Here is a 25,244-nt window from a genome sequence, read left to right as displayed (position 1 = left end):
GCGAGGAAGTTAGGTAAAATGAGCAAGGCAAGGACTATGCCAAAAAGTCTTGCTTTGGTCCAACTAAAAATAATGTATTAGGACAGCAACGGAAGAAAGGATCATATATTGTGTGAGACAGGAATGGCTCTATTCAAGCCTGCCTTTGAGCAACAGAACAGAGAAGGTGATGCCCTTGAGCAAGACTTTTCAGACTTACCCCCCTGACGATTTATATACTTCATTATAAAATATTAAGAATGACAGCTGATATATTATATCACTTCTGTTCCACACACACCATGTAAAATAGGTTGCGTGTATCCAACCGAACAATTTAATAACCCACTAATGAATTTGGGGTTTGTTTTCTCAAGGCTTTGGCGGGGAAAAGACCTTCCATAAAAATACCGTACAAGGTATCTATCAGATTACCGTGTCGACACAACACAAAGCACAGCTTTCTCAAGCCTCCTTCCATCCCCATGCTCTGCTCTGCTCACCGCAGCTACTGTAAGAGAGAGGTAGCAGAGGCACTGCGTATAAAAATGAGACCCCGTGGTCTTCAACGTACTGTGCCCTGTGGGACAGAGCAGCGTGTAAGGCTGCACGCTCATAGCGTGATGTGGACTGTATGTTAAGCTGGAGTTGGTAATTTACCTCATTATTATTGGGTTCCAGAGGAACTTTTGTGGGTGCCGGGCATAGTCACCTCCTATTGACTGCGTAGTGCCTCCTGGGTGGGAAGGGGTCTGAGGTCGGAGCTCCAGGCATGTTGCGGGTACTCGGGTTAAAAGGTAAAAAATAAATAAATGTATCAAAAAAGCAAGCAGAGAAATGAATAGTAGTAAAAGATTACAGTTTTCTGAGGATTTCCTCAGATGTCTCTCGATATCAAATTGTAAGGTTTGACCAAATGCAATATTTTGTGGGAAACTTGTGGTTTGGGAGGAGAGTTGGTCAAGGAAGGAAAAACAAAAAAGACTGAAAAGCTTTATTTCAGCTAAGATAGAAATTTTGTACAAGGGAAAAAACCCACTTTCTTCCAACAGGTTCTACAAAACAACAGTTTAACCTGTCTAATTGTGACCTTTAGGAAGTGCTATTACTTATCCTGAGACAAATTTGGTTTTTATATGTTCTGTAAACAAAGGCTACTGCTATATATTATAATAGGGTCTGTTAATTTGAACTCTTTCCATTTGTTTTAATGGGAAATATATTGCACAATTTTGGCTACTGTAAAAAGAAGTCACTAGTCAGGACTCCCTAATGAAGTAGTAAATGAAGAAACAGAGAAGCATCTGCAAGCAGTAATGCTAAGTTTTCTCTTCAGAGAGATGTATTTACATGGATGCTTTAGTGTATGTCTTTGCTAGAAGAATCAGCCACACATTTGCTTTTTGTATGGGTTTGTGTGATGGGCAAGATCCAAATGCTGACAGAAGAGCATCTAAATCAGTTATGCATTAGAGAGATTGATGTCCCTTTTGTTCCTCCGTTCTTTAACTGCACTCACTGATGAAGATGATGCAGATAATTAATTACAGCTATGAAGAATGAAAGTGAAAGGGCCATATTCCCTCCTCAGCCGTGACCCTGCACTGGATTAACATCAGGGAGGTTGCAGGGTCAAAGGAGTTCAGGGAAAAGCCTTTGGTAATAAATTATACTGCGATTATATCCTGTAACCTAACTGCAACTCTTCCATCAGCGATTAAAGATCAAGCATAAAGAGCTCTTAAAAAACTAAAAGTCATGTTTCTCCCTGCAAGGAAAGTGTGGCTGAAGATGGATGCGCTTCCCTAAGGCTCTGCAGGGCGGATTATTCAGCAACCTTTTCTGTACCAGGCACCCCTGACCGGGCCACAGCTGCGTCTGTGGGTGCTTCTCTCACTGTGTTTGAGGGAAAGCTAGGACCCAAGTGTGTTGCTTTGCCCTTTCCTTTGCCAACTTGGAGTCATCTTCGGGTTTTTCACTTGCTAAACAGCAATCCATATGTGAGCTGCAGAGCAAGTTTTGTTAAGAAATAACCAGCAATCACCCAGTTTTAGAAATGAGACAAATCTTCATTTTGATACATTTTGGTAAGTAAAGCCAGTTTGCCAGCCCACCCCGCTGCCAGCTGCTACCTCCAGCATCGTTGGTGGAACATGGCAAATGAGTTACACAAAACCAAACAGTTTAGTTTAACTGGCCATAAACGGATCGTTAGCCTGACCCAGGCACCCAAACTCCTCTCCCTTGGGGGAAACAAAATCCACTGCAGAGGGACTATAACAGAAAGTGGCTGTTTCTGCAACAATGGTCCTTACACTGGTGCTGGCGTTGGCGTAGAATGGAAATATGGGAAGTGTCTGAGGGAAGGAAACGCATGTCAGGATGTCTACAGAGAGGACAGAGAGCCTTCGCAGTACTGTAGATGATCGATAAATCCCCAGCCCAGACCTTCCATGGACCTCAGCATGAGTCCCTCTAGTTTTAAAAAAAGACCTCGTTTCTGGGCATTCGGTACCTGAAGGCTCTGGGAGATGATATCCATCAGATTGGGCTGTTTCGGCTTAGGAAATCACAGCTGTGGTGTGCTGTGGTGTGCTGTGGTGTGCAGGGCAGAGGGTGAGCCACGCTGCCCACCATAACCAGTGGTGATGGATGTGGGAGCACCTGGCCATAGCTGAGACCCAACACACCTCTCACCTGCAATGCTGGGAGCCTCAAGCAGGAGAGAGGGACCAGCCAGCTGTGACCTGCAGCTAAATCTCCAGACCACAGGTCTTCTGAGACAGCAGGTCTCCTTGTGAGCATTTAGACTGGACGTGCTGGAAGATGAGGGGATGTTTTTTAGCTTGACTCTGTCTCTCTTCTCTCCAGCCTCCCTTCTGCACAATGAAGATAACAATTCCTGCACCGCTCAGGCACACACTGATGACAAAATCATCCGCCAGCACCTCAAACGCTGCTGTGCAGAGTTCCAGGGAAGACCATACAAAAATAGCATATCTTTTGATCTTCAAATTCTGTTAAATGCAGCCTGCAGATGCAGTAAAATCCTTGAATTGTTCTGTGGGCACAAAAATAGGTTTCTTGTCACTATGACACGAAGCGACAGGATTAGGACAAAATTCAGGAGTTTTCAGACACTACCAAAAAAGCCAGAAAATTCCTTTGGCTTTGAGTGGCAGGTTTTTGAGGGGTTGGCCACTCTGCATTACCTAAGAACACTCATATTTGAGATTTTTTTCCCCTTCAAGAGGTGTCTGAGACCTGTGGAAAGCAGCAGGGCTCACGAGCATACTTGACCTCCACACTCAGTTTCACGGTTTCACAGTTTTAGCACCATCTCATCGGCAGTGCGGAGCGGTGCATGGCACTGTCACCGCTCTTCTACCATGAAACATCCAACTGCCATGAGCCCTGCTCTGCACCCTTCAGAGCAGATGGTCCCAACCCACTCGGTCGTGGTGAACCCCTCTGTGTCTCATCTTCGGCCCTAACCTGCTCCCAAGGCAGGGGGTGGTCTCTCTTCCTAGCAATGGGAAGGGTTGGAGACCCCATGGGTTTCCCCTATCTCTATTTCCAGGCCACCCTTTCCATCAGTTTGTTGGGACAACAGAGCTGCTGTGCCAGGTCTATATGGGGTCCGTGCATAACTAGGGACATGGGATCCCATAACCTGCGCAGCGGGAGAGGTCCCATAAACACTGGGGAAGAAGCTGGGTCTCAGTCCTGCTCCTTCACACAGAGCTGCTCAGAAGGGGACAGCACCATTTCCTCTGACATGCATAATTCGTTCCTGTGTCTAAAATAATGGGGTTACAGCAAATCCAAGTTATTTATTTCATAGCTTTGAGGATTTCCCCCTCCATTTTTAATTTTTTTCATTATTTAAACGTGCCCTAACATAACGCCCAGGGGGAAATACCAGGTTGCACTAACAGGGAGGGAAGACTCTGCACCGTTTCTCTGTTTCTCCAAGTCCTAGTTGATGGTTACCATTACAAAAATAGGAAAAAACATCCTACACAGAGATCACCTCCCCTCAGCACTTATGGCTACATGACACAGAGCTTAAAAACATAAAACACTAGACTCCACGTGGGCAGGACTTGACTCACAATCCATCTGCGGAGCAAAGAACTAAAGATAGGGCCCTGACAGCTTCCTCGGCTAGCTCAGTTTTCGAGCAGGTGGGATGATTTCTGATGCAGGGAGTGATTTCTGAGAGCCTGTGGAAATCAGCATCTCCTTCTGCAGAGCGGCATCTTGCGCTGTGCCCCTCAGGCGGTTCCAACAGGGCTGCGGAGCCGAGGCGTGGGGATTCAGGGTGGAAGCCAGCCAAGAGGGGCGATGCTGGAGCCGCTTCCCAGCCCCAGCGCCGCCCCACAGCCCTCGGGCGCCCGGGGACCGGCGCCTCGGGGGAAGCCGCGGGGGCTGCACCCCCGCCGGGGGCCTCGCCACGCCCGGAGCCACCTGCGCTCCCTCAGGAGCCGCCGGGGCCCGGGGCGGGGAAGGTGGGCACGGCGCTCAACTTTATGGTGAAGGGGAAGGGAAGGGAAGGGAAGGGAAGGGAAGGGAAGGGAAGGGAAGGGAAGGGAAGGGAAGGGAAGGGAAAAAAGAAAGAAAGAAAAAAGAAAGAAAAGAAAAAAGAAAAGAAGAAAAAGAATAAAAAGTAAAAATAAAAAGGAAAATACAGAAATAAATAAAATTAAAATTAAAATAATAATAATACTAATAATACTAATACTACTACTAATAATAATAATAATAATGCAGCCAGGTGTGGGTTGGTGCACTTGCTGCCCCGTGCATGGAAACCCCACCGGATAGGATGCTCTCACCGGGCCAGGGAAGGACACTGCCTCGGGGCGCCAGTGCCGTGCCGTGCCGTGCCGTGCCGTGCCGTGCCGTGCCCGGAGCGGTTCACGTGGCGCCTCCCGCGTGGGGCGGAGCGGAGCGGGGCGGGCGGACAAAGCCGGGCTGTCAGCGGGGCGGGCGGGAGAAAGGAAAAGCGGCGGCAGCGGGGAGCGGAGCAGGTGAGGCGAGCAGCGGGGCTGGCACCGGGAGTGGCCGGGTGGCTCCGGTGCCTGGCGGGCGGCACCCTAGGGGGAGGCCATGACATGCCACGCCACGCGTGGGCGGCCTTGCGGGGCGTGGGCAGCTTTGTGCGCCGCGGGCGAACGGATCGCCCCGCGGGGGACGGGTCGGGGGCTGCGTGGGGCGCCGGCGGCACCCCACGCATCCTCCGACCCGTCCCCCGCGGGGCGATCCATTCACCCGTGGGCAGCTCGGGGGGTTGCAGCCAGCGGGTGACGGACGGCTCTGTCTGATGTAGCCATTGCCGCAGCCTGTGGGTCGGAAAGTACTTTGGGAAGGGAGCGAAGTGGTTACTACTCACTCTTTGTAAAAAAGGAAGTGAAATTTCAGCGCTGTGACGGTGCTAAAACAATCTCTTGACTCGAACCGAGCCTGCTACCCTGTAGCAATTAAGCCAGAAAAATCTCAGGAGTATTACAATGAGTAGCATCACCAGAGAGTAATTAATATTTAGGGGGCTTAAGGACTGAGAAGCATGTTTGTGTGTTTGTTTTGTTGACGTGAACAGTGAGAAACAGAAGAGTTGTTGGCTGGCTCTGCAATGCGTTGTGTCAAAAGCAGGAAGGCGCTTACTACCGCATGAATTTAAAATCCTTCGATATCTAACCAGTTTGCATGCTGCCACTGAGTTTCGAGCGTCCGAAGCAGCTTCTGGTAACAGAGGCTTGAAAGGAGCTTTCGCTGGGCGTGCTGTGTGGTAGGGAAGCTCCGTGATGAATACATCCCATTCCAGAGAATGCACCTAAGAGCCTGATGAATCAGCATGCTGCATTCACTGACCGAGCGTGGCAGCTCCTGCGAGGAAGGATGCAGCAGTACAGGGGGGACATTAACGCTACCTGAAGCTGCAAGCTTCCTATGCAGTAGTGGCACATGTGAGGTTGTGGGGGAAAAAAAAATAATTACCCTAGTTTTTCATTTCAAACAGCTTCTTCTGATAATTCAAACAACCCTCTGGTGTTTTCTATGGTGGGTGAGTGAGTTACAGTCCTTTTTGTACTTCACTTGCTTCCCAAAGGGATATTTGCTTTTTATCTGTCACCCCAAACTGTGTAGCAAATGAAATGAGGCTAACGGTATAAGCTCATAACTTAACATAGCATGAAATCTAAAGCAGTAAAGAAGGTGAAAACTTTTTACAAGAAATACTGTAGCAATTTTGCTATGTTTTAAGAGAAGGTAAATACTGAGACAGAGATGACATTTTAGAAGTGGAATAGCAGAACAGTATTTCAAACAAAGCATCGTACAGCTTAAAGGTTGTTTTGCAAGATGCACTTGCTCTTTTAAAAGATACTGTCTTCTGAAGTCAAGTGAACTTGTAAAAACTTCTACAGGAACAGTGTCACAGGGTAAATCTTTTAGTCAGGGTTCTGATTGCTTCAACAAAGTGCTAAGTGTTTAGAAGAACCATCTCAAGGGCATCTTGAGATATTTATTATTCAATGGCTGGATGAGCAACTGTATGCACTGTCATGTCAGGATGCCCAGGTCACGGGCTGAATGCTCTCCAAATCCTTGGCGTACACACGCTCGCTTTGCCTCTTTTCCCTGAGATACAGGGACTCCTGCTTCAATCCTTGTTCATGTCTTTACTCACATAACTGGATGTGTGGGGCGGGCCTTCACCCAACCAGTGAGAAGATACAAAGAGCACAAAATGTCTTTGTCTCACACAGGGGTTGTGTGCAACCACTGCTGAGATTCAATGGCTGCTTGTTAGTACAGCCCTTGCAGTGAAAATCATCCCCAAAGTGGAGGACAGGAGGGTTCTGACCCCTTAACTCGCCTACTGCCATATCCTGAGTGTGCAGTGTTTGAGTTACAGTGTCCTCCTAAAACACTCAAGATTGATGGTACTGCTGCTGGGAGAGTGACGTTTCATATTGTCCCTAGTACAGAAAGCTGACTGAGATGCTATATAATCTATTTAAATACAACCAAGGACTTCAGAAATGACTAGCAGTTGATAAATTTGACTTTTCCTGAGGGAAGTGTGGTTTCTTTCAGTTTGCCTCAAATTCAGCCTACAGAATCCATGAGCTGCTTCAGCTTCATAAGGAGAACAGGATCAGCTTGGTAAGAAAGGCAGGGAGTCGGGGACAGCGGCAGACAGGGCAGTTAGCGCCTTGTGGGCTTGCTGTCTATGAGATACCTATGCCTTTTGGAGATGTTTCAGAGACTGGAAAATATGGATGCTTTCCTATCACCTCACTTTGTGGGGTGTGCCGTGGCAGGTTGGTATAAGTTGGCCAGTTGCCCTTTCAGACTGTATCAGAACATCTGGTGCTGAATATGGTTTGGTCATTTGGGGTGTCTTCTGCTTATTTAAAACTTTTGGCAATTGGCTGCTTACCAGGTACCTGTTCTTCAAGGTTAAGTCTTCCTGTAGCGTATCTCTTCCCCTGAGAAGGAGCAGGGACTCCTGTGCCGTCGCTTTTGCTCCTCAGGCAGGAGAAAAGCTTCCTGTCCACAAGGGCGGCGGAGACAGCTTACTGGCAAGGACGTGGAGTCTTTCTAAAGCGCGTTGGAAATAACCTAGGCATTGATGATGCTGACTGGTAGTCTGGAGCTGGAATAGTTATTTCAGCCCTATGATTTCATTTGTAATGGCCTGATTTAGTTTTAGTCGTCTGATACTGTAAATCTAAGTCCTCTCTCTGACAATAAATCCTCAAATCGGGTTTCTTTCAGCTCTTACAAGTCTATTTATCATTGTCTCTTCCGGCTAATTTGGCATTTTTCTGTGTTATTTTTTGACCATTCCTCCAAATGCCAGTGAAATATTTGGAGGAGTTAAAAAACAAATGACACCCCTTCCACCCACCCACCCCACCCTACTCCTAAATGGATAATCACAAGTATTCATCGTCGGTTAATCTTTGAAAAAACATTTGGGGGCCTTCAAAATTACTAAAACTTTTGCTAAAACATGTCATTCAAATTCACCTTAAAATAGCTTTTATCCTGGCCCTTCTTCTCTTAAACCTTGCAACACTGAAACCTTAATACGGTCAAAAAAGAGCTTAAAAATAGTTTAAAAAATAGCTTAATTCCAGAAGAGGGAGAAACATTAGCCTAACACAATTAGGTGAGTGGAATGCATTTTTCCCTCAGGCAACTCTGGAGAGTGATACTATATCATGTTAAAAACCATAAGCTGTTCTCTCAGGCAGAGCCGGGCTGGGCCGGTGTTTGCAGGAGGCACGGGCGGGAGAGCTGCCGCTGGTGCAGAAAGCCCCGGTGGGGAACGTGTCGATAGCATTGCTCTGAGTCACTGGGGGCCCAAAGACCAACCCTTGCATGATGGCACATGTGGCGTTGTTAGGTGAGGTTTAAATGAGATCCTGAGCCTTTCAGCACCTTTATAGGTATTATTTTTTTATTTTTATGCGTGTATGTATCTGTGTATGCATATAAAAGTCAGTGGTTTGGCTTAGCTCCTTTGAGGATAGCTACCACTGCCAATGTGAAATCCTTGCAGCTTTTGCAGGGCTTGATTTTCCACTGATGAAAAGGTGAGGTGATTTGGGGAAATCCATGTATGGCTTTTATGTCCTTTTTGTCATGGGGTGGCTACGGACCCTCCCGGCTGACGGTCTCTACGATGCCCGTCTCTAGGAGCAGTGAACTTAGACTGAACTCTGACAGAGCAATGGGTTCTCCAAGGGCAGCAAGAGAAACTATGGGGTTTAGTCTGCCTGCAGGAAAGGTGAGTGGGGCAAGAGCCTCAAACAAGGTGTTTTTTTGAAGCGGTTTGAAAAGACACTTCATGGACTGTAAGGAAGAAGCAGTGACTCATCTTCTGTGTTTGGGAAAGTCAGGTCAGGGAAAAAGGGACTGGCAGCAGGGCTGAGGAGAGGGGAGAGGAGAATGCAAAACCTGAACTGCAGGGAAAGGATTCAGAAAACAAGAATGCTCTAGGAAAGCTGTCTGGACAAGCATTTATCATACTGTTATCTAAAGATACAAAACGGTTTCACGTTGCATTTGTCCCCAGTGAGCTGAACTGTAGCCCCGGCGCGCAGTCGCAGGACAGGCAGGATTAAGGTGCAGGCCTGTTCTGGGAGCACTGCCCAGCGTCGGCAGCCAGCAGCGGGGCTGCCCTGCGCTATTTTTATTATGGCCATGTCCAAGAAGTGTTTTAAAAAGCCTGAAAGAAAGCAACCCTGCTGTCTAACAGAGTCCCTATAGCAAAAGCAAGGTTTCAAGGGAAAGTATGCTCAAATCTGATCAGCAGCTGCTGCCCTAAAGAGGAGACAGTGCTCCACAGTGGTCTGCTAAAGATGCCTGATGGTGGTGAAGAGGAGGAGGAGGGGTGGTAGAGAAGATTAAAACATGCAAAGTTTGTGGGGAGAGCCTTGATGATCCTGGTTGAATGCCTCTTCCGTCCCAGAAGCTCCTGCGTCTTGTGCTGAAGAGTTTTACATTCATCCAGCTTCATTCCATTGAACCTTGAATGACCCCAGATTTCAAATTTATCCTATTTAAACTTTAGGAACAGTTCTAATGCTTTACAGGAACCTAATCTTTAACCTGATCTCTTTTGAGAATGGCTCACCATATTACTTTTCCACCTTCTATGAAGAAGCCAGTAGTATCTCTTCAGCAAGGCAGTTTCAAATATTGAGTATATAATTTACTCAAATTTACTCTTTTTTCCTGAAAGGATAAAATTAGCAGGGTCCTAACACTGGGTAATCTACCATACACATAAATGACAAGCTTTCAGGTTGATCTAATTACCAATGCCAAACCACATAAAAATAACAAGTTGCCAGAAAATACAAATCCTGCATAGATTTGACAGGTGAGAAGGGAGGAAGAATGTAACATACAGGTCTATCAGCTGTAAGCTGCAGATGCCTAAATTGTTCTAATCTAGTAAATCTTGATAGAATTGTTGAAGCCAGCAAGGAAAAATCTGTCTCTCATTTCACCGCATGGTTTGGTTGTGCAACATCTAATGTGAAATGGCCGAATATCTTCTCAGGCTTCTCCTTCCAAAGGAATTTTATTAAAATAGGCTTTAATCTGGTAACCATTTTATGTCCCAATTAATACTGATTTGAATATATAGTAGTAACAATCTCTTCAGACAGAGATTGAATCACACTGCAAGCAAAACATGTCAAGTTTTATCAAAGGAAAACAATATGTTTTGTTTGGCTTTACAATATTCAGACTAAGTAGAAATGCTGAGAGTAAACTCATTCTTGAAGCTTCATTGCAATATGGCACTTGAAACTAACCTTGGATCTTATGACTCATCTCTGCTGGGAACACGGCATCCCTTGACGAGCTTACGATTCTGAATCCAAGAATATCTGCAAGTCAGAGGCAACGGCCCAGGCTAAGAGGCAAAACTGAAGCAATAGGTGAATACCTGTCTTGATTTCCATCAGACTCTTGAGTTCTTCATGTCTGATATTGGTTCAGAAGACATTGTCTTGCAGGAGTACCTGCAAACGCAAATATTGTTTAGCAATGTTTTGGTCTTGTGGATTTGATGGCCAAATTAATACGTTTCCAAACACCTGCAAATATTGTCTGCTTTGCTTTGTAAAATTGGAAATAGCTCATCGGCAGATGGCATGAGCACATCGTTAGTATTAATAGTCCTATACACACAAAAGGAGAACAGGTGACTTCTGTTTGTAATTAAGCTAATCACAGAGGCAGGAGAGAGCTCCTATCTTATCAGGATTACTGCTTAAACTCAACTACTAGACTGCATCAACAGAGCAAATACTTGCCTTGGCATCTGATGCTCACACAGCATCGTGTGCTTTGGGGTTTCCTTGGAGTGGCTCGTGGCCAGGGCAGGACGTCCCATGCATGCAGCTCTCTTCTGCTGCAACAGGTTAGTCTGCAGGTCTGCTGTAAAACTAAAGAATTTAGTTATTACCAAACAATCGGATATTTAAAAACCCTGACATAAATAAAGTGTGCAACATACACAGACTAAGCCTTACAACTGTTCGTTTATTTTTTTCTGCAAACTTCTGTATCTTTTTCCTGCAGCTCAAGTTCTCAGCCATTAGTAATTGCAGTAACTGCTTATAGTCAGTTCTGTTCTACTTCTTTCAACTCCATTAACCCTTTAACTCCCTCATGAGCTTTGGTGTCAATCATAATCATGAGAAATATTTACAAAAAAAGCAGGAAATTTAGAGGTACAAGATACTAGACATTGGCAACTGGTTGTGAACATCTTTACACCTCGTAAGCAAGCCACAGGAAATTTGCTAGGAATATACATTTCTGTAGGGGAAGCAGGGGTTGCAAGGTGCAGCTGAAAGCAGTCTGGGGAATGTCAGAAGAAAACTGCATTTGTGAAGTTTTGAACAGCAGCTCTAGGTTGGCTGTCTCCTGGAAGACTTTTGAAGTGCAGATTAAATAATTCCAGATGATGACAAAAAACTCTGTTAAGAAAACAAAAGGTCTGGGCTTTCAGCCACTTTGGGGTTGTTGTTTTTGTGCCTGGAAAGAACCCTGCACCCATTCATTGCTGGTGCTCGAGCTGCTCCTCTGGAGTGCCCCTTTCTTTCTCATACAGTCCCTCTCACCAGATTTTTCACATTCTTTGTATCGTGTCTCTTCCCCTTAGCTGCATCCTGGCTTCAGGACAAAATTGGCAGTAATGTTGTCAGTTTGCTTTTGTTCCTTCCTCTGCCTTCGCTCAGGGATGAGAACTGGATAGCCTCCTCATTTTATAGAATGATTTGGGCTGGAAGAGACCCTTAATTAAAGGTCTTCTCGTTCCGGCCCCCCCTGCCATGGGCAGGGAAAGGGGAACCCGTCCCTGGGTGGGCTCGAACCACCAACCTTTCAGTTAACAGCCGAACGCGCTAACCGATTGCGCCACAGAGACGGCCTCGCACTGCTCCTGCGTACCTCGCTGGCGGGGGTTCCTGCCCGTGACGCTTTAACAGTGGCTCCTTAAACCCCTCTTCTACCAGGCAGAGTCTTGGTTGCTGTTTGACAACTAACCCTTGTTTTCCAGTCTGAGCATGGGTTCGGTAGGAAGGGCGGGGCACCCGGAAAGGGGTACCGCAGAGGTTTTCAGGTTAGCCTTACCCCACCGTGCAGCAGAGCCAGAAAATCCTGTGCTTATCCAAGAGGAGTGAGAAGCAGTTATGGTGCTCAGGGGTTGAACACGCTGCTTTATCAAACCAAGAGCTCTTGATTCAGGCGGCTGTGAAGAGGGAGGGGACTGTGGAACCAAATGGGACTAAAACTCAGTCTAAATTTTCCCCTGGACCTGAAGTGTCAGCAGTCAGGCTAATTCTGTACTTTAAACATTGACGCCTTGCTAAGTACGAGCGGATTTTAAGAAGCTCTTGCACCCATCCTTGCTCAGGAAAGCAAATGTGTTTTTAAGGCTTGCCTTTGCATGGTAGCAGCTAGCAAAAGCAAGACAACATCAACAGAGATGGGTATGACTGAAGTGCCTTCTCAGTGAGGACTAACCTACTCGCCCCTTGCTCGCAGCTGTGTACTCACCTCTCCTGGTATCGGCTGCTAAAATATGATTTGGTCAACTAAGCTTTAGCAATATCCTCTGGTTGTAATGGCAAAAAGTGTGATTGCTCTTACAGCTACCTAACGCTGTGTTTGCCAGCAGGACAGTAATAAAGTAGTTTCTGGCAGGCAGTGCAGGTGTGCCCTCAGAGTTGTCAGAGGTGTTGGTGATATTCAGAAAATAAGATTTATTTATTTATTTTCCACGTGCGGGGTTTATTAGGAGTGAATCCCAGGCACTGAGCATTTTCTCTCTTGATTTTATTTGCTAACTGCTACAGATGAGACCATACTCAGTTTCACCATTTCATGGTTTAATGTTGGGGTATAGTTACTACCAGCTAAAACAGCAGATCCTTTAAAAGTTAAAGCATCATCTCTGGTATCTTCCCAATCCTGTATTTCTAAAAAGAGCATGGTTTCAAGCCCTAGCCTAGGAAGTGCATCGGTACAGAGTTGGCTGCACTGAGCACAACACGCTAGTACTCATATCCTGATTTCTGGTCTTGCCCATCTCCTGTGATATTCCTCCTCCTTTCACCCACACCTGTGGATTCCCCCACTATGCCAGGGGAACACTGATTCAAAAGAAGTGAGAACTCACTCAAGGATGTCAGAGCTGACCTGTTTTGTCGGTGGTCGCTAAAGCGGATAGAGCAGAAGCCTGCCCACGGTGCGCACCTCTGCTAGAGGACCTCACAGTGGTAGGAAAGAAAATTAACTCGTCTCTATTTCTCCCAACTCTGCGTTTAAATAGAACTGCTTTCTTTACTCTTGCATGCTATGTTTAATTTGTGAACTCGCCAAGATGTTATCTTTTTCCCAGAATCATTGGACTTTCTTTAAAGGGTGAAATGGTTTTATCGCCCTTGGAGAACGCTGCAGAATTTTTGCATTCACGTACAGTAGAGCATGAGATTACAGACTTTCAGCCACAGAAAGGGACATGGGTATCTGTCCTTTAAATATGGATTTTAAAGTAAAAGATGCTTTATCTTGCCTGCAGAGGTACAGAAGCAATGAAAAGTGAATGCTGTAGTTTATTAAGTAAGATTTCTTGTTGCAATGAAGGCGACTTTGGGACACTCTGGGAGGTGGGGGAAGAGGAGCACAGGCAGTATTAAGCTTATATTCTAATTTTATAGTAAAAGTTCCACATGGATACATATATTTTAAAGATCGGTTAGCATTTTCAGACAGAAATGACCTGGTACTGTGCAAAGGGATGAATGTTCTTCTTGTAATACTTTTTAAAGTTAAGATTTGGCCCAAATCACTAATTCTCAAGAAAATACCTCAAGTCTTCATATCAAGATGGAACAATCACTTCAGCTTAAACACAGGAAATGTTGGGCATAATAGCCATTACTTGCACAGATCTTGTTAACAAGAACATAATTTCTTAATCACTCCCTTGAAAGCAAACCCAGATGATAGAAGCATAGTTGAGCTCCTGCCAAACACCTCAAGAACTCCGATTTCACACCCAAGCTCCTGCAGGAGTGCCAGGATAACCTCAACTATTCAGCGAAAAAAACCCATAAGCACTATGCTTATAGTTCCTTATACCTGTATTCTTAAATACAAAAGCTATCAGTTGGGATAGTACAAAGACTTGAGTAAGAAACAAGAGTGCAGACATCTAGATGTGTTTGACTACACACCAAGGCAGTATCTAACTCTGCAGGCAATATTGCCTGAGTGGCAACATCCTAGTCCATCTCCCCATCCTCTTGAATTAGGCCTCGGGAAAAAAGAAAGTTGACTTTTTTTTAAAGGTGTAGAGTAGTTAGAGGACAAAAGAATAGATTCTGGTTTTTATTGGTGGTGGTCCCTCCATAGCGAGGGCATGTGTGTGATTTAATGAGGCATGCAAAGGGCTTTGATCTTGCATCATCTTCATGATGTAAGTGACGAAAACAAGAGCCTTCACTGGTGGTGGAGGCTTATCAAGAGGTGATGCAAGTGGCAATTGCTGCAAGTCCATAGATGTGTTGGTTTTCAATATAATGCATCTCTAATACAAATAAACACTAAAAGCTGTTAGACTTCCCGCAGGTTGTTGCAGGGGTGCTTTTAAAAAGCAAACAACTGAGCAAGCTCACCAAGTAAATGTTTGTAGACCGTGTTGCAGGAACTGCAAATATTATAGACAACTTTAATTTTATTTATCTACATTTTTCCCCATTAGCTTGTGAAACTATCAACCAGTTAGCTACTTTTTTTTAAACAGAGCATATGACAAGTTGACAAAACTATTATCTTGTTCCAGAGACATTTTTAATAGGCTCTCTGGGTTTCTAAATGGGATGAAGGGTGGAGCTAGTCATTTAGCCACACCCATGGTGAGGTTTATAAAAGGAAGTTTTCTAGGGGAAGCTCTTTTCTACCGGTCTATGAGAACTGGCAGTTTTATTTAGCAGGGTTTTATCGTTAAAAAAAAAAAAATTCCTACTATGTCAAGGCCTCATAAAGGTTCCCATAGTGGGGATGCTCCTCTAAAGGAATCTTTGAAACAGCAAGGTAAGGTAAGTCATGGAGTCTGCTTTACTACTTTAGTTCATTTTTACACGTAATATTTCTGTGGCAGGGAGCTGAGTATTACTGGCATTTCAAAGGTCTGTATTTTCTCTGCCATGTATAATTGGAGGTTTTTTCTCTGTAGTTTTGTATTCCTGTAACACTAACTCAAATGGAGAAAAAACATCCCCAAACTTATTAAATGAGTTTGGAGAGGTTGCTGTTTGTCATAGGGTGGTCAGGCTTTCAAGACTGATGACTTGGAGGGCTAATTTGCACCACCTGTCCGCAACACTAAGGTTAATGTGGTTGTTGTAATTGTGCTGCTGTTTGTAAGTCACACCAATATTAATTTCTCAAGCATACAAATAAAAGATATGCTATGCTTTATTGCACAATTGCTGTGACTTAGTCATGACTTTTTGATGCACCCAGGAATCCTGCCATACTTTTTGGTTTATACTGTATCACAGTTTCCTTAATGTATACATGCAAATAATTGCTTATAAGTTATTCTGTTCAGCAGAGGTCTCGTGAGTTACTGTGGATGTCCCTCAACGAGATTAGGTGCTCTAAAGGTTTGTTTGCTATTGAACACAGGTGTTGGTACAATAATTCTGTAGTTTACAAGATGACTGGGTGAAACCTTTCATAATTATCAACTGAAGTCAAATGCATTGTATCAAAAAGTGATCACAACAATGTAGGGTGTGTAGCATGGATGTGTCAAGAATGCTGGTCAGCAGAAAAAAATACCTATCTCATTACACTGGTTGCCTAGCTCCGGGCTTATTGCTGATGTGATGGTAAAGCAGAATTGTAAGGAATTGGAGAGAGGAGAATGAACCTTGAAAATACTTCTTAGGAGCTCCTTTCAGGCCTCTGGGAAAATGGAAGAAAGTCCGGACTTCTTTGAAAACTTAATAAGCAACCAAAGACAAGTGCCTTAAAAGTTAACTTTTTTCTCCAGTTACTTTATCTGTACATAACTAGATTGGAGAAGAGTGGTAAGTTTTCTCTTGTGAGCCTTCAATTTAGAAGGAGTAGAAGTTGCTAATATTTTGGTATTCATTGCGCCCAAAACATGGGAAGAATTTGAGGGTCACTAGTCTACTAGTTGTTCTCCAGAGTATACCAGTATAACTACCACGTGCTACAAAAATAACCGAAGTAATGGTTACCACAAAACTGGTGGTGTTGATGGGTTCTCTTTTTCAAGCTGTAAGCAAAACTGTGAATTAATGTAGCTGGCAAAAAGCTGACGGATGGCTTCTTGGGCAAAATGGTATGATGTAAGTCGGAGAGGCTGTCAGAGCATTTTGACTTTGTGTGATTAGTAGACATGAGAAAATAAATGTATCTTGCGTTTGAATAGACACTTTTTCCACCTTGATAATGCTGTGTTTTTTCCTTGGAGCTTTTTCTGTCAATATTAAACTTGTAGGATGCTTAACTTGAGCAGTGTGGTCATTTCTGCTTTTTACCATGTGTTTTTACTGATATGTAACAAATTGTGGCTGTGCTGGATTGTGGTGAGAGGAGTCTTGTTTGACAGCATAGCCATCTCCTGCAAGGCAGTCCCCTTGGCTTTATCCGCTGCCATTCTTCCGGGAGGTTGACATGCTGCAGTTAGATTGTTCATAGGTATTTTTAAGTGCATTGTATTTATTTTAAGTGCCTGATGTACACCAAACTCTTAAAAAATACTTGCTGTTATCTTTTGTTGCATTAGTACAGTAAATGGGAGAGATGAAGGAAGAGGAAAATACGGTCAATACTGGTGGAGAATCTTAGATGTCTCTGCTCTTGAATACTTTTGGATGGGTTTTCTGAATCAGCGAGAAAGTTTGAGCTTTTTCAAGTGGCTAATGTAGAGTTACTTACTTTTTGACATCGCTGCATAGCTTAACATGCATTTGTAAATTTGGTGACCCCTCTAAGCAGGGATTAAAGTGAATTCTGTCATTTTGTTACTTGAAAAGCAATATTTATTGAATAAAATACTTAGCCAGGGTAATTTTGACACAAACCTGCTGCCCAACACAAATGAGTCAAGGGACACCAACTGTCCTATGGCCAATTACTTATTATATTTGATAAATTTAGACAAATCTTCAAAAGGCTACTTGTGAGTAGCCAAGCTACTCAAAGCCTTAGGGTGCCATCTTCCTCTCCTGATTTGATTTTTGGAGCCACGTATGTACTAAATGCAGAAAGTCCACGAGGATGACTTCTTGGTGGAGAGCTGAGTAATTCAGAGGCAGATGGCCAATGACGATCTCTTAGTAACTTATTTCTCTGAGGTGGTGTATGAAGACTGACACTGACAGCTGGATTACTCTGATGTGGTATTCTGTTAGTCCCTTCACATTTCAATACTCTTGCTATCAGAAGATTCAAGCACAAAACTTCGGCATATTTAGGTGGATGCTAAAATTAAGTCGTGCTCTGGATTCTCCCTCCTTAATTCATGCACGGCAACACAAGTCTGTTCAGAGCCGAGCTGGGGGGGGATGTGGGGTGGCTTGCAGGTTCGGCTGGGGTGGGTGCAGGGGGTGGTCATGAAGAAGGGGCTGCCGTGGGTGGCTTGAGAGGGTCCAAGGGGAGGAGGGAGGTTCCTGGGAGGATGGGGAGGGCAGAGTGGAAGGAGAGAGGCCCCGTCACAATGGCAGCTTCTGAGTCTTGGCCCAGCCTTTAAACCTTGCTGGCCCTGCAGAGTCTTCAGTGTCTCTCCTTGTTTCCCATCATCTCTTCTGCTGCCACCAAGCAAGTGAGTTTTCTGACTCCTGGATGGGGACAGAAATGCATTTTTCTCTACATTCCTGGGTCAGCCAAAGTCAGTTTTACCTGTACCACTGAGAAGACCCAAGCTGACCCTGCTTAGCTGGGTGCCTTACTGCTTTATGAATCAGCATACCACTATGGATTCTCCTGTTCAGCTGTCGTTTATTTAGATTGTGGAATCATGAAATCAGAAGGGTTTTACAGGTCCTAAAATCATTGCAGTTTCTTTAACATGACTGGATTTCCTTAAATAATATTTTTTTCTCAGAGCAGTGCTGTCAGAGGAAAGAGTCAGCTAGCTTTTGCTGCCTTAGTTTAGTTCAAGTCAAACCAAGATGCTGAGTTTAAGCAGTGAATCTTGTAAACTTGAGGGTTTTTTCAGGTTTTGTCCACCTGACAATCATGTGTATAGGCAACAATTTCCATCACAAGGAAGAAGCCAGCTCCTTTGTGCAAGCTGGAAGGGGAGTCGCAAAGGATGCAGTATACAATGAAAACTCTCCTGAGATAACTGAGATCTAAATAACAAACTGAGAAAGAAATATAACTGCCAGTCAGATGTCACTTGGCCTGAGACAATGTTTTTGAGGTGTCTTTGTAAGATGCTTGAAGGCCACATCAGGTAAAGGATGTGATTAGCATCCTGCGTATGACTTTAGGATGAGGTATCACCTCTGTTGCAGCAAGAATCCTTCATTGGGATGCAGGAACTACAGGCAACATGTGATCATGTTAGAAAACCAGATAGAGAAATCCTACGATGGGCTTGTCAAATGACAGGGAACTTATTATGTAGCTGTGGAACGGACCAACAAGAAACGTTTGTCTGACCGATGGCAGTGATATCTCTTGTCTTCCTTTGAAAGGAACGCGTAGCTACTGGTACAGTTCTGTCCATTAAAGCAATGTGGCACAGAGGAGTTGATGCTGCTTTGTTACAGCATTCACTGTGCGCTGCTGCAAGAAATTCAAAGTGCTGCCTTCCGCTCTTTGACCAAGAAGATCTTATTCCAGGTTTTATTGAATTCTGTGATACACAGTAAGACATAAATAAAATGTGTATGTTATGCAGTAGCCTAAATGCATCCATTTAAATCCACTAAGATTGGTGGTACAGGGTATAGGGCCTCTGAGTTATTTCCTGTATATCCCGCTCTGCAGGATGGTGTTTATCTATGGTTTTTTTTTCATGATGACCTGCTTACATTTGATAACTCACTTCTAAAACTTGAAATTGCAGGAAAGCAACGTCTGAGGTAAGACTGAATGGTATTTCTGCCTTTCTCATAGCCATAAGCCTAGAGGCTGGTCCTGGAAGGTGCTGGCGAGCCCGCTCAGCAGTAATCGATGGGAGGTGGGTGTCAGGCTGTGTGCTTGCAGGGTGCTGCAGCGGGGCCGGGAGCTGGCCTGAGCTTTACGGGGGAACCACCCACTCTTTTCTATTATATGAGCGTAAGTGAGGTGTTGGAGGCTTCCAGCCCACAACGCTGGTTAAAAATACATGTTAGAAGAAAAAGCACTTACCAACAGGAGAGAGATCTGGTAGGTGAGATTAAAGCTCTTGAATAATATATACCTTCAATGCCCAATGTCTCCTGTGCAGTAGGGTCCTTCCCTCCTATCTTTCCTAGTTCTCCAATTTTTTGGCTTCTAAAGAAATTCTGTGCTGTCCCCAGGAGAGTTTATTTTCACTTATTGCTGGGTTTGCCTTTTGGTTTGAGTCCCTGGCATGAGCCCAGTACTTTGCTCGGGCATCTCCTGTTGTCCACTTGTGTGTCACATTGACCACGGAGAGTCCCAGCTCACCCCCTGGCATGCACCCACAGCTAAGCCCCACTACACTCAAATAAATAGCTCACTGTGTGTGCATAAACATAAAAACTCTCTTTGAGTTGGATTCTCTCGCTGTACTACCGGATGCCTTTCCACTGGTATCAAGCAGAGACAGGCCCACATCTTCTGGGATGTGGACTGCCAAAACATGTGGCTTTATTCCAAATCAACAAATCGACTGTAAAAGAAGGAGCAACTTGTGTTCCTGAATTTGTTGAGTTCTTGGTGTCAGAAGACTGTTACGCTGGCTTGCACGTCCTGTTTTCCTGCGTGGAATAGTAGGGGAAAGAACACAGCACTTCAAACAAGAAAAGGTTGTAAGCATCTCTACTGACTAAGGAAAGCAGGAGTATTTCTGGGTTTTAAAATAGTGGACTTTCCAGTGTAACATCATGTCACTTGGTTAAAGTTGAGACAGCTTCAGTTGTCTTATTCTTTACACATCTTGTATGTCAAAATGTATTATCTCAATCATTTTCATGTTCTGGAAATTAAACTTCAACATCAATTTGTCATCAAAAAGGAGTAGGAAAGCTGAACCTTGCCAGTTTTCTCTGGGATACAGCAGTTTCTCAAAACTGACACACTACACTGAGGGAGAACAGAATAACGCTGAAGTAAAATGATGTGCTCGTGCTCCTGACAGGCAAAAGGCATTTAGTTTGATAAGGTGCCAAACAGTGTCATTTGAGAGCATTGCAAAGACTTCCAGCTGTCTTGCATATGCTAACTAAATATCTGGGTGAATTAGAATTTGTCCCTGTGAATATTTCACTAGAAGTGACCTTGCCTGATCTGGTTAATTCAAGCCCACGTGCAGCTTGTTGCAATCTCCTGATAATATTTTTGACCAAGACTGCATTTCTCTGAGCATCCTACCCAATGCTGAAGTGAAGGACTGTGTTTGCAGAAGCATAGCAGGGCTCTCCTCTCGGCTGCTTCCCAGCTTGCTGCGGGAGATGCTGCCCTGCTTTGTTGACTCATGTGGAAGGTGTGGCGTGTTTTGACCAGGACTGGAAGGGCGTAAGAGAGTCCCAGCAGAGTCTGAGACAGGCCCTGCAGGGAAATCAATCTTATGGGAAAGCGTAGGTTGAATCTTGCATTTTTGCTACGTGAGTTAACGAGCAAGCTGACTACCAAAAAGGGAGAAAAATTGGACTTATACCATGAGCACACATAAACTGCTCATTGGATTGTGAGAAAGAGACCTGCTTTCAGCTGACGTTGGATGCTTCAGCTGTGGATGCTATCCGGCTGCTCATTTGTTCCACAGGTTACTACCTTGATTCACCTTGGGCATGTTCAGTTCAGTAATATCTTGTTCCAGGGACTTCCAATAGCTGACTAATCTTGCTGAAAAGAGAAGGCTTTGTTAAATGAGTGCATGCTTAGGAAATAAGGATTTCATTTACAGAATTTTTATTTAGAACCCCAAAATTCATGTTCACCTTTTCCACATGTATTTTCTACCTAGCACTGTTTATTAAAGCAGTTGTGCATGAAAATATCTGATAGTTGCCATTTTGGGAGCCCTGGATGCAAAGAGAGTAAGTGAGTTTATGCAAGACAGGAGGTGTGCCAAGCACTCTTTGAGGCTCAGCTGAAGGACACTCTGGTCACTCCAAAGAAAAACAGCTACTAGGAGGCTGCCACTACAGAAAGTGCCACAGTTTGAAGAAAACTTATCTGGCAACATTAACAGGGGCTAGGTTGTCCAAGGCAGATTGCATGTGCCTGAGAAGAAATGGTAAGACTGGTTCTTCTGCACAGGATTTGCTGTACTGGCAGGTTTATGAAAGAGGGAAACAAAAACAAAAAAACAAACACCAAAACTGCCAGAGTTTTGCTTCCCAATCTAAGCTAACAGGCATTGTCTTCTAGATGTGAAAAATCGGCCAGTATAGAAGTTTAGTCAACTATAAGGGAAATAGCGTGCATGTAAGTGGCAAATCAATCCAAAGTATCCATTTCTCCAGTTAAATGGTGACTTTTCTTGCTTAGTTTGGACAGCAAACAGAAAACATAAGTGTCTGGGAAAGGCAGTGAGAGAAGTATCTACACTTAAATTGTGTATACTACTGAAATTAGTTTAGTGCTCCTCCAAATCAGTACTTACAGGCAGTGTGCTGAAGAAAAAACTTTCCAGAGCAGAATATTGTGGAAGTTTAAATTCAGTCTGATGCTGTAGAAAAACTTGGAAACTTCCCAATTAGCTTTTTTCTAATGAGCAGAAGCGATGCATGTGCCTTCAAGTTAGTGGACTGGTCCACTGTGTTCTGTGGCTCTTATCTGCAGAACAACATAAAGAAACAATAATTCCTGTGAGCTTTGCACTGCAGCCTCTTGAAGGAAATACTGCAGCTCAAAAATGCAGCCCAGAAACTTCTGATTTGGTAGACTTCAAATACAAACTATCCTTTCAGAACAAAGCAATGTTAACTTGAGGGGTTGAAGTTTGACAGCCAACCTTTTGAACCCTCTCCCATATGACTTGCTTTAATTGTGTAGTATCATGGAGTACCTAAATGAGATAACAAACTGTCACTCTTATCTCGCAGACTGGAATGTTTTCCTTCAACTTGAAGTTCACAAGCTGTGATCAGGTGGCAATATTATTGTAACTGAAGGTGTAAAAGGTATTTATGCAGCTTTCAAATACAGTCCTGCTCTGAAGAACCCCTCAATGACACTCTTAGTTTCCCTTAATATAAAGCAGACACCCATTTTTAATCTCTAGCTCTATAAACACTCAAGATCGGAAAAAGCTCAGTTGGCTCTGTGCTCCCTTTGTCAAATATACAGGGTTTGCAATTTTAGCTCTCATTACTTGTGTGGGGTCGTTACCACAATGCAAGTGTCCCCAAGCTTCAGTGCATTTTAGCTTTCCCATTTTGCAGGCAGGATGCAAGGTTGTCCCCAGTTTCTGATAGACCTTTTACAAGTGCACGCTTCTGATCCTTACTGAGAATATAGGTAGCTATTATATTTGTCAGTGAAGTTCTGCTTCTCTTAGTGATCAGAGCTACTGCCACCTGGGTAGGATAAGCAAATCAGCACTTACCGTTTTGAAACATGAATAAATACCAAATAGCATTTCTCTGCCCACTCCCCCAAGGGATCCAACCCTATCAGCACACCCAGATCCTGTTACTTGTGCCAAACACGGCAATCGCTGACTGCTTTCAGTCAAAATATGTGCAGAAGAGTGTGAAATGATGGTGTGCCATTCCTCCACCTTGTAGATGAGGATGGTTGAAGGACTGACTCAAAATATGAGATACTAAAGGAGATCTGCCCCTCAGCAGCTTGGAGAAGGCTTAAAACCTGCTCCTCCAGTTTCATGACCACCTGGCTGTGATTGTGTCATTGGGACCACCTGACCACTTTTCCCCACTGATTAAGTAATATAAAAGATTAACATAGTCCTTTCAGCAGAGGTTGGCATCCAGGGATAATTGTTGTACTGTGAATCTGTGGAAAGGTGACTCTTACATGCCACCTAGGAAAACTGGATGGTTGGGATTGATTAGGTGAAAATGAGAGAGGAAAACACTTTTTGGCTTTTGGTTTGTGACTCAGAGCACATGTGGTGATCTGTGCAGTACAAATGAGGTGATGCTACACCCTTCAATGTACCTTCAGCTGTCATGTAAGCACCTTATCTAATCAGAGGTTCACAGGACATTTCCACAAACTACAGCCTTACAGCCTTCATAGGTTTGTACATCTGTAATTGACTGCAAGCAATCCATTCTGCTCACACAAGAGAGGAGTCCAAGAACTCTTTGTCTGCTTCACCAGTGCTGTAAAGAGCAAAACTTTGTTTTTTAGATTTATATATTGGATATTAGGTATTATAAATATATTTATGTATTATATATTTAGATTCTTAAGGACTGAAATAAAAATCAAGATACAAGACTTTAGCTGTCTTTACCATTGCCACAGATACTGAAATCTATCTTTATATCCTTGATCCCATTTTCCGGTTCAGGAACTTGAGGCAGAGAAAGACATGCCAGAACTGTTAAAAGGGCTGGGATGGCAGTCCAATACCCTAACTAGGGCTCACTTTCCTGGGTAAGGCAAGCAGGCAATGAGCAGCCTGCAGTTATGATACTTTTACATGGAATCGTTGGATGATACAGGTTGAAAGAGATAATCTTGTCCAACCCCTGTCCAAAGCCATCCCAAAACAGATCAGGTTGCTCAGGAACTTGTTGATCTCTGAATGTCTCAAAGACAGAGTTCCCAGCCTCACTGGACCCAATGTTCAACCTCCCTCATGATGAAAACACTTTTCCTAACAGGTAATCAGGATTTGCGCTGTTGAAACTTGCCTGTTTCCTCTTGCAATGTCAATGTGTGCCTTTGAGAAGATCCTGGCTCCATCTTCTCTACACCCTTCCCTTAGGTAGCTGTGGGTTGCAATGATACATCCCCACACACCCTAAGCCTTCTCTTCTTCAGCCTGGACAAACCCAACTCTCTCAGCCTCTCCTGCATCATCTGCTCCAGCTCCTTAACTATCTTGGTATAGCAGGCTGGACTCCAATATGTCTATCCCTGGTTTGTGGCTCTGCAGTACACAGGTACTGCTGCCCTGGATCTGCAATCCCAGCCCAGTGTAGGGTTGTCCTTCTCTACTGCAAGGGCATATTGCTGAGTCCCTTCCAACTTGTTGTCCGTCAAGACCCCCAGGTCTTTTTTCTCTGAAGTTGGTCTCCAGCTAGCTGGCACCCAGCAAGGTCATTCCCTCCCAGGGGCAAGAATTTGCGTACTTGCTTTCCAGACCTGTCCTTGCCTCTTTCCTGGTCTGAAACAGGCATAGGTAGTGAATGTTGCACTGTTTTAGAGATTATTATTACTTTTTAAAGAAAGCTACTGAATTCTGTAACTTAGCAAAGATCACAGGTCGGTAAGCTAGACAACTTGCTGGCCGTATGCTCATAGCAGAGCAGTGTGTTGAACAGAGGGTTGATAAGAACATTTATCCCCCTCTGTGGCCACCTAACTGATTTTTGCTGAACATTCTCCGATATGCTTAATTTTCTTCACTCACTGTAAAGAGCGATCTGAAAAACTAATCCCGCAATAGGAGGAGATTCAGCCCATCTAATCTCAGGCACCCTAACTGAGCTACCTGCATTTTTCTCAGGCATATCTAGAAGCGTGAGGGTTACAGTGAAGGGTGCCATTTAAATTTAAGTAAGTTACTTCTTGAGTTTAAACTTCTGTCTTTTAAAGCTCTTAAACCAACTCGTTCTTCTAAATATTTTGCTGGTCCCGAAGCTGGTACGTTTTAGACCCCTGAAGCAGTTCTGAGAGTCCTGCAGTTGCTGTAGCTGCCTGTGTAACACTTCTATGGAAGTTGTCTTTGGGCTCTTCCTACCATGCTTGTTCAGCAGGCTTGTTTTCAAAGAATGTCAACCTGGGTAATTCAACATATTATTGTGCCACCAGGACTCCTCGTGTCAAACCTCAGATTTTGCTGTCTTAAAAGAACTTCA

At 44.2% G+C, this 25,244-nt stretch overlaps 1 protein-coding gene and 1 non-coding gene across 4 annotated transcripts in view; one reads left to right on the top strand and one right to left on the bottom strand.

Moving 5' to 3' along the window:
- Positions 1–4,948: 4,948 nt before the first annotated feature.
- The window catches only part of MAPRE2 (microtubule associated protein RP/EB family member 2), a 100,578-nt gene continuing 80,282 nt past the window's right edge, over positions 4,949–25,244 (top strand). The window contains exon 1 of one of the 3 annotated variants that reach the window (XM_075141905.1): positions 4,949–5,012. Coding sequence is in view for 1 of the 3 variants with exons in the window: in XM_075141902.1 (XP_074998003.1) it covers positions 15,054–15,125 (72 nt within the window). In the remaining 2 variants the exon portion in view is untranslated. Of the gene's footprint in view, positions 5,013–14,995; positions 15,126–16,046; positions 16,125–25,244 lie in introns of those variants that run through there. The other 2 variants (XM_075141902.1, XM_075141904.1) reach the window with 2 other exon arrangements.
- TRNAN-GUU (transfer RNA asparagine (anticodon GUU)) lies at positions 11,874–11,947 on the bottom strand. Its single transcript has one exon. It is a non-coding gene; the product is annotated as a tRNA-Asn (tRNA).

The sequence above is a fragment of the Calonectris borealis genome, chromosome 2, assembly GCF_964195595.1.
Source record: "Calonectris borealis chromosome 2, bCalBor7.hap1.2, whole genome shotgun sequence".
Classification (NCBI taxonomy): Eukaryota; Metazoa; Chordata; class Aves; order Procellariiformes; family Procellariidae; genus Calonectris; species Calonectris borealis.
This window is presented reverse-complemented; position numbering and strand designations above follow the sequence as displayed.